This window comes from Paroedura picta, chromosome 2 (genome assembly GCF_049243985.1).
Source record: "Paroedura picta isolate Pp20150507F chromosome 2, Ppicta_v3.0, whole genome shotgun sequence".
NCBI classification, from domain to species: domain Eukaryota; kingdom Metazoa; phylum Chordata; class Lepidosauria; order Squamata; family Gekkonidae; genus Paroedura; species Paroedura picta.
In genome coordinates, this window is record NC_135370.1 from 115,142,035 (window position 1) to 115,155,710 (window position 13,676).

At 40.0% G+C, this 13,676-nt stretch overlaps 1 protein-coding gene across 1 annotated transcript in view; it reads right to left on the reverse strand.

Moving 5' to 3' along the window:
• Window positions 1–13,676, reverse strand: part of TRAF6 (TNF receptor associated factor 6) — a 29,894-nt gene that overhangs the window by 11,826 nt on the left and 4,392 nt on the right. The window contains exon 2 of the mRNA XM_077322178.1: window positions 5,861–6,193. Within this exon, the coding sequence (XP_077178293.1) occupies window positions 5,861–6,165 (305 nt within the window). The 5' untranslated portion in view covers window positions 6,166–6,193. The remainder of the gene's footprint in view (window positions 1–5,860; window positions 6,194–13,676) is intronic.

The window sequence follows — 13,676 nt, forward strand, 5'->3', positions numbered from 1 at the left end:
GTTCCTTAAACTTAACTTTCATGTTAGTTTGAGTTTTAGACTTTTAGCAAATCATGTAATGTGTTTAGAAGCTCCTACAGTTACAAATTAAAAATACTGAAATAGAGAAACAGTTTGGTGTAGTGGTTAGGAATGCGGACTTCTAATCTGGCAAGCCGGGTTCAATTCTGCGCTCCTCCGCATGCAGCCAGCTGGATGACCTTGAGCTTGCCACATAAAGCTGTTCTGACTGAGCAGTGATATCAGGGCTCTCTCAGCCTCAACCACCTCACAGGGGGTCTGTTGTGGGGAGAGGAAAGGGAAACCATTTTGAGACTCCTTCAGGTACAGAAAAAGCGGTATATAAGAACCAACTCTTCTTCTTTTTCTTCTAGTATCACAACCTTTTCTATTTTGTTCACCTAGTTTATCTTATTTTTCCCCCAAGGGATTCTAAACAAAAAAAGATATTGTTTTCCTCCATCTCCCATAATGCTAGAATTTAAAGTCACCAAATGAAGCTGATCAGCAAGTAGATGGGATGGGGTTATGTAATAATAATAATAATAATAATAATAATAATAATAATAATAATAATAATAATAATAATAATAATAATAATAATAATAATAAGGAAAGACATAACAAAATAATTTTTCACACAATATATAATTAATTTCTGGAATTCACTGGTTCAAAATGTAGCAACGATCCCTGTTTTAGAAGCCTTTAAAAAATCAACTACTTAATGCAGGATAGGTCTACTTGCAGCTTAGACAACAGAGGTTTCTATGTTCAGAGGCACAATGACAGTGACTATCAATTGCTAGTGGCTTGGTCTACCTTGATACCATATGTTTGTGGATTTGTCTGGGCTATCTAATTGGCCACTGTGAAAAACCAGAAGTTCATGTAGATGGCCTTTGTGTTGATTCAGCTCAGCCTGAAAATGTCACACACTCCCCCCAACACACATATGGCAAACAGAATAAAAATATGCAGAGGATCTCATAATAGTTACACAGCATTTTTTATGTGTGAACTCCTCAGTCATACTGTGAGGTCTATTATTATTCTATTACAGACCTGGGAACTAAGCTATACTCATCAAAAGCTCCTATGGTTGAAATGGAATTGTCCAGTATTTCATCTGTATCTTGTACTGCATACAGAATGGTAAATTGTACCAGGAATACCAGTCAAAGAAAATAACCATGGTTACAAGGCTATGGTATCCCTCTCAGCCCCAATTAGCTGCAAGGTAAAGAGTCAATAAGAAATAGGAGTACACAGATAAGAATCTTCCATCTGTCCCTACATTCACAAATCTTACCAATTGTGGTCAGTATTGTCTAAATAGAAAGGCTTCCAATATAACTGGATGAAACACAAGACACAGCTTCAGAGACTCTTTTGGGTATATGACAATGGACAATATATTGCTATACTCCTTATATAGGAGGTATAATACGTGTATGTGAGATGATAGCCAAATCATTTTTAACAGAATATCTACTCTATTTTTAGGTTTCAATTCAGTACATTTATAACCATAACGGAAGACAATGAAATGCAGGACTCCAGTTGTAAAAAAAAAAAAAAAAAAAAAAAAAAGGAAGCTTATAATTAACAGTTTATTAGCCAGCATCTGTCTAAAACATTGCATTTAAAGGAAGCAGACTTGGTTTTGAAGCTTAAGAGGAAACTGGTTGGTTTTACATTTTCAATGGACTATGACACAAAGCCTTCTATTTTAGTCCTGGAAAAATAAAGTGGTCAATAATAACTTTAGACCTCACAGACTCACAAAACTTGTTAGAAACATCCGGTTTATATTGCAGCTCAGGTACAAACTAGACCACAACTGCTATCATAGGAACCCAATTTCCAGATATGTTATTAAAAATTCATAGCCATGGTCAGGTACACTTATTCCTATGGCAATAATTCAGTCAATTCTGTACCAGACTCACCTGGCCAGAAAAGTTCTGTAAAGCCAGGAGCTAATGAAGTTTATGACCAATATTATTTCCATTGATAGTGAACATTAATTATCAGAATAAAGTCATCTTGGTCATATATTATTAACAACAATACAATACCTTTATTGGCATAAAGCAGATTAGGAGGATATACAAAGATAGTCAAGATACATCGGACAGTTTAAGTTTAAAAACTGAGGACAGAAATTTAGCCATAATAAAAGTGACATCGGCATCCTTATCACTCAGTAAAAATTGACAAACCAAGTCTCTTGAATGGTTTCTCCATTTTGGTATAAGAGGTATGATATGCCTTCTCTGTTGAGTGAACAAGGGGCAATCCAGTATGATATGTTGGATGGTGTCAGGAGAACTTGATTCACAGGTGCATAGTCTGTTTTTGAAGGGGATCTTGGCAAATCTCCTTTGTAATACTTTGGATGGAAAGGCGTTAAGCCGAGCAAGCGAAAATGCTCTGCGATAGAGGGGATTTGCCAAGTTATGGAAATAAGCCGGCATTATCCCATGCTTCACTTGGAGACCAAGCACACGGGGAGAGCAAATTGCTGGAACAGTGGGATGGATTTTTTGGAATTCGTGATCAAGTAGCCTTTGTTTGATTTGGCACATAATGGAAGGTTCATTCAGAGATAGGATGTAGTTGTAGTCAATGCCAATTTGTTGGAGTGTAGTCAGGATGGTAGAGAACCATTTAAATTTAAAAGAGTCTCTCAGTAAACAGGCCAATAGGCTATCTGATCGAACCCTAAAATGCAGTCTTAGCCAATATTTAAACGTGAAAATCCAGGCCTTAGTTTCAAGAAGATTATGTCCAGTTTCAAGACATAAAGAGGAGTAAGGGACGCAATTTGGAGTTCTCAAAATCTGCCGGAAAAAGACAGACTGTAAGCTCTCCATGTTTTTGTTAAAACCTGAGATCCACAGAGGGATGCCATATAAAATTTGGGGGAGAATTTTAGAGTCAAATACACGACAGACAGCTGGGACAAACTGATTGCCTTTAAGAAAGAAAAACCAGTTTAGGTGGGTAATGGAACTGTTAGCCTGCAAAGTAATCCTATTTCTATGTTTAGTCCAATGCAAATTATGTTGGAAGGTGATTCCTAAGTATTTGAAACATTTGACGTGCTCGATTTTATGACCACCAATGCGCCAATTTGAGGGAGATCACTTCTGTGCAAAGACCATCACTTTGGTTTTTTTGAAGTTTATCGATAGGTCATTGAGTTGGCAATATTTATGGAAAGCATTCAGGTATCTAATCAGACCAATTCTGGAATGGGAAACCAAGACGGTGTCATCAGCATATAAAAGAAGTGGGATTGGCAGTTTATCTAATTTGGGTGGATGACCATTTGTGAGTCTTAGGGTTTTTGAAAGATCATGTAAAAAGAGGTTGAATAAGTGAGGAGCAAGGACACAGCCTTGTTTAACTCCTCTCAGGATGGGGATTTGATTTGTTAAATGACCCTTTTCAGTAAATTTAACTTGACAGGTATTGTTGGAATGGAGGTTCATTAGAAGTAGTAATAGGCGCGAATCAATATTAAGATCTTGCAATTTTCTCCATAGTAAACACCTGGAGATAGAGTCGAATGCACCCTTGAGGTCAATAAAAGCTACATAGAGTTTCCTCCTACCTGTATGAAGATATTTGTCTGCAAGAGAGTAGAGGGTTAAGCAGTGGTCTATGGTGGAACAGTTTTTAGTGAAGCCGATTTGTTCAGGACCTATTAGATCATTTGAAGTCACCCAATCTAGGAGTTTAAGTTCTAGATGTTTGGCATACATTTTGCTGGCTATGGATAGAAGGCTAATAGGACGGTAGTTTTCTGGAGAGCTGGCACCACCTTTTTTATAAATAGGCACAATGATTGAGTTGAGCCAGGATTCAGGGAATATTCCCGATTGGTCGATAGCTGTAAAAAGGACAGCCAGGAGTTGTTTCCACCAGTTAGAGTTTAGTTTAAATAGTTCAGCTGGTAGACCATTGGGCCCTGGAGATTTGCCTAGTTTTAGTTCTTGGATAAGGGTTTCAATTTCATCCAGACTGACAGGTGGCCAGCTAGGAAGAGAATAAGCAGAGGGTAAGCTGAGATGATTATTTTGGATTGGGGAGGGAGCAAAAAGTGTAGAAAAATAATTGCGCTATGTTTGGGAAGAGATAGAAGATTTAAATGGCCTGTTGCTTTCACCTAAGTAATTTGCGATCGTTTTCCAAAAAGAGCTGCTGTTGTTAGATTTAAATGCTGCTAAAAGATGGTCCCATTTTGCCTGATAGTAAGAGCGCTTCTTAGTGTTTATTAGAGATTCATATTGTCTTTTTTGGAGTGTATAGTTTTCTAACAAAGTGGGGTCTTTGGACAGACGAGCTTCATGGAATGACTTCCTCAGAGCAACCTTTGCACTGAGGCAATCATTATCAAATCAAGAGGAGGGTCGAGTTGTAGTAGATCTTAGGGGTAGGGCCTTAGTTCTGCAGGCCAAAGCAATTTGGTCAAATGTTCTTAGAATCTCAGAGGGGGAGCCAGTTCTAGTGATATTCTGTTTTAGGTTAGTCATCTGAGCAGAGTTAAGGAATAGAGTGAGTTCGCTGCCAACTTTAGGTGACCATCTAATTCTATTAAAGAGCATAGTGTTTTCCGGGGGAGAGAGTTGAGCTTGGTCTGGAGTAACATTATAAAGGGTTTGGAATGAGAGCTGGAGTGGTAGATGGTTGCTTTCGGTGCGTGAGCCTATTGACAGAGAATATACTGATGCAAAAAGATTGAAAGAACATAAGCTATAGTCAAGTACACTCCTACCACGGGTTGTGCAAAGAGTGAAGTCCTTTGAACCAAGAAATTGGTATATATATATATAATATATTATTATATATGTCAGGTGCCAAGCTGCAATGTTATTAGTTTGACCAATGAAGGCAGCCAATTGGGCTGTAAGTGCTCCTGGATCAGGGTCAATACTTGTCACTTTTGGATTTCATTACAGATTATCAATGATAACGAAAGCTATGGTAAGGGTTAATGTTTGTTTTTAATCTATTGTGAAATAGATACATGTGTTTTTATATATATCTTAATATTTGTAATTCTTAAATTGATTAATAGTATTATTTGGCCTGTATGTTTTTGTTTTTTTAACCTTTAGTTGCTTAATTTAATTTGTTGTGGGTTAAGTCCCTAGCCTCTTGTGGCGCAGAGTGGTAAGGCAGCCGTCTGAAAGCTTTGCCCATGAGGCTGGGAGTTCAATCCCAGCAGCCGGCTCAAGGTTGACTCAGCCTTCCATCCTTCCGAGGTCGGTAAAATGAGTACCCAGCTTGCTGGGGGGTAAACGGTCATGACTGGGGAAGGCACTGGCAAACCACCAGTGTTGAGTCTGCCATGAAAGCACTAGAGGGCATCACCCCAAGGGTCAGACATGATCTGGTGCTTGCACAGGGGATGCCTTTACCTTTATACATGTTAAGTGTCAAAAACCTTTCCTTAAACAGAGCTCTTACTCATTCTAAAAGATATCTCACAGGAATTTCTTTTCAGTATTCCCCCATGTAGAGGTTCCTTTCAGAGAATGTGAAGGTTCCTTATCTTCTATGAATCTTTTTTGTAATAACATAATGCCTTAAGCTGGTACTTGAGAAGCCAAGAAAACGCTGGAGGGCGTCACCCCAAGGGTCAGACATGACTCGGTGCTTGCACAGGGGATACCTTTACCTTTACCTTAAGTCCCTACCCCTTTTTTGTGATTCACTTTCTATTACTGCAATACCAATCAGTATAATTTTTCTTTTGCATAGGTTATAGACCTTTGCTGCCAAGCAGCTATACACACTTCAGAACTTCTCAGTCTGGCGAGTTTTTCCACAAGCTGGTCTTTCTTACCTTATGGATTTTACAATGCAAGCTTTGCAGAAACGGTGTCCACACGGTGTTTGTACTGCTTCTCGCAGAGCCATTAAACAAATAGGACATTCATATTTACTTTCCAGTGGGGGATCAAACTCCACATCATAGCCCTGAGTCTCTTCTGTGAAAGAGTTTGAAAGTGTTCCACCTGTGCCATTGCTCACACTGCCAGCCATGCTCTCCTCTTTGGCTCCAGAGTTGCAGGCACTGGCCATGGCTGCACAGCAGCCACTCTCTTGATCACTGGTTTCGAAGTAGGAGTTACTATGTAGCAGACTCATAGTAATGGGTAAGGTGCCAAGGTATTATCTGTGAAGAGAGAAAGAGAAAGAATTGAGCTACTAGTGTTTTGCTTCTAGTGTAAAAGTTTTCGGCACTGTGACTATTTTTTCCAGGAAGCAGAAAAAAAATATTTTCCAAAAACTGATTTCTTCTGAACTAGTTCTGCAGCAACAGGAGTACTGCTTCTTTCACAGCTACCAAAGTTAACATATTTGACTTAATCTATACTTTATTTCAAGTTAATTTTTGGTCGCAGCTAAGGATCTCTCTGTACCAGGCAATCATATTATTGTATACTCTAATAAGTACCAGAAATAAGTATCAGAAATTCAAGCAGATGGGAATTTAATTGCCTAACCCAGCCTTCTCAACTTTTTTTTACCACAGAGAATCCCCCAAAACACTCTTCAGGCTTTGAAAAACCCCAGAAGTGGTGCGACCGTGCAGAATGGTTGCTTGGGAAGTATACCTGTGTACACACCTACCTAGGCACCCTCCCCTTCCCACTCCTTCCAGACCCATCATTGGCCATTCTGAAAGAGGGGGCAGGTCAACATGACCATATATGGTCATGTCACCTGATAAATGTTTAACAAATGTAATATATATATTAAAAATAATTATCTCCCACCCATTCAGGAAACTTTTCCAGGACTGTCAAGAAACTCATGGGTTTCACTGAACCCTGGTTTAGAAAGCTTGGCTTAAGCAATTGCATTCCAATCTGCTTAAATTTCTGATTACTTCAATGTTTCAGTGCTAATCTTAGAGGTACTTTCTTTTCTGTCACTTTCACAATTATATTTGAGTTTTTCCAACCTGCCACAGTCACTTAAAAAAAAATCTAGATCTTATTAGCATCTCACAGAGAAATGTTTAAAAAAATCCAAAATAAAATGCAACACAAATAGCAGTCACTAACTATAAGAGCATACAGTGTAAACAAATTAGGAAAATAAAGGAGCTAGGTGTTAGGAAATAAAGCACAGAATATTATTCTGGAGGTAGGTTAGCACAGATATTGCTTATACTGATGAGAGTTTGATATAGCTCTGAATAAACAATATTTTGAAATATATTTGCCTGAAAAAATACTTTCTTAAAAAGCCCTCTGGTATTATTTATTAATAGCTCTGCCAGTCCCGTACCTGATATTTATCCTGGAGCAATTCCTAGCAAAGACTTCCTCTTATTTGATAAGGACATTTTGGATTCAGTATCAGTGTCAATAAGTTCAACTACTCCATAACGTTCTAATGATGACCTATACATATGCTGTCAAACAGCTCAATACTGTGTGCAGTTTTTAGCAGGAGAGCTTTCAGTCAATCTATAAAATGAGTTACATTCAAAATATAAGGAAAGGGTAGAAAGGATAAATATCTTTTTCTGGTCTCTTTTTTTGTCAAGAAAATTTACTATCAGTACAAATAAGAGATTATCTTGTTTCTTTATAGCTGACAAACTACAATTATGGAAGTCCATTTCTAAAACAAGCTCTGAAATGTACTATGTTTGACTGGTTTAAGAGGGTTTACTTGAAAATAATAGGAAGAAAATGACAGGAAAAAAACTGTTACATGAAGTATGTGCTTATTTATCACAGCTAAAAATGTTAATAGGAACCAAAGTGCAATCATCATTTGGGATAGAATAAATAAAACTTCCTTCAGCATGGTTCAGATGTAATGCATTACATCCAGATTGACCAAGAAACATATCATGGTATGTACTGATACAGAAAGACACTGTTCACATTAAAAGATGAGTTGGCTGTAGCACACTTAGACAGTGTTGTATCATTTTTTTGTACCAGGTCTGGTGAAAGGTCATGCAACAAGACAGGTGAAGGGGTTGGGGGTTCAGGGAACTTCACCAGAAATTCCACAACATGGCAGCTGACCCACCTCAGTGTATGTCAGCACCAGTGTTTGTGACAGGCCTGTACATACTGAACAGTATCCTACCACTCCATACATGGAACATGGAGCTTTCCCACATTCCTTGCCATTCCCACAAACCATTCTGACTCTCAGAAAAATTAGTTCCATGGTCACAAGATCCACATAGGCCTGTGAGGATGTTAGAGCACAGATGTGAAACTGGAAAAAAGTGCTAACACACTGTAAAGTGCTAACACCATGCTGCAAGTCTCCTTGATTCTGTAATACAGAAGTACTTTCTCCTCTGTTCACGGAGAATCACAACTGCAATTAAAGAAGCCAGATATATATGCCTTTCTGAACACACATATAAGAATATAAACTATTAATATTATTAAATAATAACTATAAATTTTGAATTATCAGAATACCTCATACACAAAGTTGCTTCTCCTCAGCACTATGGAACTTTAACTAGCCCTTGTTTAGCTGGACTAATGGGAGCAGCTCCCCCCCGCCCCCCCCCCCAACTTTCTTCTCAGCATGGAGCTGTGGTAGAGAGTGCCAAGGCACCCAAAGGTCAGCAAACTAGCTGTGGAGTGGTTAGGCTGCTTCCTTTCCTCCTATTTTAGGCAGTTACTACAGGGGACAGTGGCACACATTTTTCTTGTACTCTCTGGAAAGTAGGAAATGGCCAAATTGGGAAGGGAGGGAACAAGGGCTCCCCTTTGCCAAGAAAAGGAGGCAAAGCAAGATAAATAAAAGATCTCACAATGAGGAAAGATCCAATGCCAGAATAAAGATAACATTTCTAAGCTATTCGACATCTTACATTTCACTTCAAACCAACCATGTCATTTCCTCAAACCTCCTTCCAAGACGTTCTTATAGAAAAAGTCATTTTGCAACAGAAAAAGTCAGGCAACTGGGATTCATGTATAAAGAAAATGGTGCTGTATTTAGAGATAGAAAATTTGAAATTTTGAAGCTACAGACAATTGCTCAAGTGGAGAGAGGGGCTGACTGGTATACTTACAATGCTTACTTTCTTATCTAGCTTAAGCTTAAGCTTATTTTACTGCTTTGACAACGCATGATTTTAAAATTGGCATATAATGCACTGTATTCTTTGGTGTATTTAGAAAATTTTTTAAGTATGACTGCCTTGGGTCCACAACTTAAGCACAGCACAAAAGGGTTTAGGATGTAGAACACCATATTTGCATATCTCAAACACAGACAAATGAAAATCCCTTCCTAAATCATGCCAGACTAACAGCTAACAGAACTGAGTTTCTAGGGACTTGCTTCCCATACAGGAATGTGCAGAGGAAAAGCCACTTATCCCTTTAAAGCAAGACAAAACAACAATCATGGCTCTCTCAAGCATCAAATAAACCCTAGCCAGGACATCCATATGACGGCCATCTCTCAGGCTCAGTTTGTACAAAGACTAAAGGACTCTGGTGGGGAGTACTTTGCATATTATGTATTATATTTATTTATCCTATGATGTATATCATGTTCCCAGGAGATCTGAGTACTGTTCAGAGGTGGTTTGTCATTGCCTACTACCATCCAAATTCTTGGGAGTCTCCAAGCTAAGTACTAGCCCGGATAGGCCCTGCTTAGCTTCTGAGATCTGACAGGATTGGGCTTGCCTGGACTACCCAGGTCAGGGCAGTTGGCACTTGGCACAACTAGGAGGCACTGAGCACAAAGTGCCAAGAGAGAAAACAAACACTGCTCCTGCATTTGCCTATCACAGCTCTCCTCTGAACTATTACAGTACCACCCCTCAGGACACAGATAGGGTGACCCTCCCCATAGTGGAAGAATTCCTCCAAAACAAGTCTGCACCTGCCTGAAATGAGGACTGCTGTAATCATCTCACCCCACAGTCACTCTATGTATTTCTTCAACAACGCTGAATCCCATAACTGTAGCTAGCAGTGAGTATGTACAAAGTTGAAAGAGGTGGGGGTGGCAGACAGGTTGGCACTCCAGTACCATACTGTCAGCATGATTCCATCAGTGTCACCTCCTCTGTAGACTGGAGATACAAGAAGCACATGTGCAGTATGGGGTGACTATCAACAATTCCATTCCAACATGTGCTACTGCTGACTAAGCACCGTGCCTGTTGCCTTGTAGGTGCAAAGCACGGTGAAGCAGTACAAACAGTTCCACTGTAATTCTGTGCAAGGAATGGGCGAGTGTTGACTCAAGCCGTGAACCTGCTTGAGCACCACAATCAGAATTCTGGCTACTTGCCATTTGTTGTTAATGCAAATAACTATTAATTACTGCCATAATTTCTGTTCAGTCTTTGCAGGAAGCCACTCAAACAGGTGAGGGCCAGGAAGGATGGCATTCCCAGTACAAAGCTAACTATCTGGTGAATTTATGGCATGGCCAATGGCTGCTGTGACAAGTATGCATCTCAATGCTCAACTGTGGAATTGCCAACTTTCTTAGTCCAGCCTATTTCCTGTGGCATTACAAGGTGTTCAACAGACAGTTGTTTGCCTGGCATAGTTTCCCTGCAATGCACTACTGGGACAATGCACTACTGGGACAGCCTTACCTGTGACTCTCTGGTCTGTCAGTGAAGTTTACAAAGGTATAAGAGGCTTACTAGATCAAGAAGTATTGCAATATGGGACTTTTGATTTAGTTTCAGCATTCCTGATACTGTAGATTCCTCCATAGTTGTGTGTCTGAGATTCTACCATTAGGCTTGGGACTCATGACATGCTGATGTTCACCCTCAGCTGTCTTCAACATGCATGTTGAAGATGGGGCTGAAGGGGTGTTCTGGGGAAGGGATCAGGTATGTTTTTGCATGGAGGAAGGGAAAGTTGTTCAGGATGACACTTATGCATACCATACCACTGCCAGCATCTTGCGAGAGCCTCTTGTGGTGCAGAGTGTTAAGGCAGCAGACATGCAGTCTGAAGCTCTGTCCATGAGGATGGAAGTTCAATCCTAGCAGCTGGCTCAAGGTCGACTCAGCCTTCCATCCTTCTGAGGTCGGTAAAATGAGTACCCAGCTTGCTGGGGGGTAAACGGTAATGACTGGAGAAGGCACTGGCAAACCACCCCATATTGAGTCTGCCATGAAAACGCGAGAGGGCATCACCCCAAGGGTCAGACATGACCCGGTGCTTGCACAGGGGATACCTTACCAGCGTCTTGCATTAGGACAGCCTTTCTCTACTTTTTTACTATGGAGAAACCCCTGCAACATTCTTCAGGCCTTGGGAAACCCCAGAAATGGTGCGGTTGTGCAGAGTATGGTTGGGAAACATAGCTGTGTGCATGGCCACCCATGTCCCCTCTACTTCAGGCCCATAAGTGGCCATTTAGGAAGGGCCATATATGGTCAAATCACCAGATAAATGTTTAACTTTTTAAAAAATATATAAAATTAATTCCCACACATTTGGAAAACTCTTCCAGGGCTATCAAGAAACCCCTGGGTTTTACGAAACCCTAGTTAAGAAAGCCTGCATCAGGAGAAGGGATCACCTGAGGATGGAGAGAACACAAAGTTCACTGGAACAAATTGGAAAGAGGGAACCATTATCACCACAATTACAGGAAACAATGCATGGGGGATCATTGGCCCAGATTATGGATATTTGGGGCAACCATTCAGTGTGTAGACTATCCCCTCAAATGATATCTGATGGGGAAATATCTCAGACTGTGCTCAAGAGCCCAGCTGGCATGCCTCAGAGATTTTTCCTTCTGTGATTGGACTGGGTCCCTTGGATAAGATGTACCTGTGCCTCTTCACTGCATCATGCCTATCTCTGCACTCTTCCCTACTCTGTTGTATATAATTGCCATTGACCGAGGGATGGTTAATGACCTCTGCTGCGTGTCTTTCCTGAGTGCTCAGAAGTGTAAATGGTTGAGATAATGCTCCCAAATATGGAATGCATGGGTTCTAGTCCAGCCTCTGTCCCCCAGTTGGTCGCTGCTCCATCTGTTGCTGGGGAAAAGTTAGCTTCTGGCTAGCACCCCACTTACTGTGAACTGATGTTGTGCTTCCTATTTGATACATGGGTGCAACAGGTGACAGGACTGTTTCTGACAAAGGTGCACTTATGTGTACCCTTGTTGCTAGCCTGGTGTCTGCATCCCTCTTTCCTGGAAAAATGGAACTCAGCTGTAGGAGAGGATTGAAACCTACTTCAGCATTCCTATTAGCTGTGCCATAGTACTTCTTCCAATTTGGCGAGCTCTGATACCAAACAAGCAGATATTTCCACACTTGAACATTAATGATTAACCAGAGCTACTACAAACCAGCATTCACAAACTGGAATGTAAGTCTAAGTATGTTATTAGCTAGAACTTGTATGTGTGTGTGTGTGTGGGGGGGGTGCAGTATTTGGACATCATACTGAATTGGGGTTTACAAAACACTGCTTACTGTTTGTGATTTCTCAATGTAACCTTGATGGAAATGAACAAAGTAAGATTATTTTTTTTAAATTAAACTAACCCATAATAAAAACTTCTCTTCATAATTTACCTGTGCAAATTTTACTCTGTTACTTTGTACTGTGATGTTATTTGCACTGATCATTTATAATGCAGTAAGCCTACTTAGGAAGAGTAATCAGACTAGACGAACAGCATACTTCATAACTTACCAAAATGCTTTCAAAGCATCTGACATAACACAGTACTAGCTTATGCTGCATTCTAGAAAATGTCTCAAATTACTGTTTATAATACATTACTGACTGCCAAATCCTTTGTTTTGTCTCCCTCACCCACTGTTCCCTACATAACTTTGAACAAAACAGAATCATACTATTCGTGAAAAATCTTGAACATCTCAATAGAAACCAGTAAATAATAAGAGCAGGTGCCCACAAACAATAGATGGGCGTACAAGCCAACTGGCATTTTCTAGCATGTCTTTAAATGGAAAGGATAACAGATACTATGTAGTATTGATAGAAAGTTACAAAAATCTTGTACACCCTCCATTATTAAGGTAACTTTTATTAGATGCTTCAAATGCCATATGTTTGATTTAGTATTTATTGCATCTGTAACCTGCATTGTACCCCAACAGGGATAAAAAGTAGCTCATATCCTCCTACATCATTGTAGAGTTGCTTTGACAAGTTTCAAGTTCTAAGACAAGGATTCCTAACCAGGGTGCCGGGGAATCTTGGAGTTATGTGAACCCTCCCCAGGGGTTACATGGCCTTTCCCAGATATATGGATGGCCACTGACATCACATCACTGGAGCCCATTTGTTGCTTCACAGGACTAATCTCCTTCTCCACAATGGAAATGGCAAATAGTCAATTGGCTGGATCCCTCATCTTACTTCCACACCCACTTCTCTGAAGGGGCAGGTCACCACCTTCAAAGTTCCTTGAAGCCTGAAAAAATATTTCTGGGGTTCCTTCACAGTCAAAAGGCTGAAAAAGGCTGGGTTAGTATGAGCCTGGGGAATCCTCACAGTTGTTAAACAGAAGACAGGACTTCCAGGATAAGTTCCAGTTTCTGTTTCAGATAGACAAAGCAATTACAGCAATTACATTTTAATTTTTTAATTTGTTTTTAGTGTCAATTCAAAATTTATATTTATCAA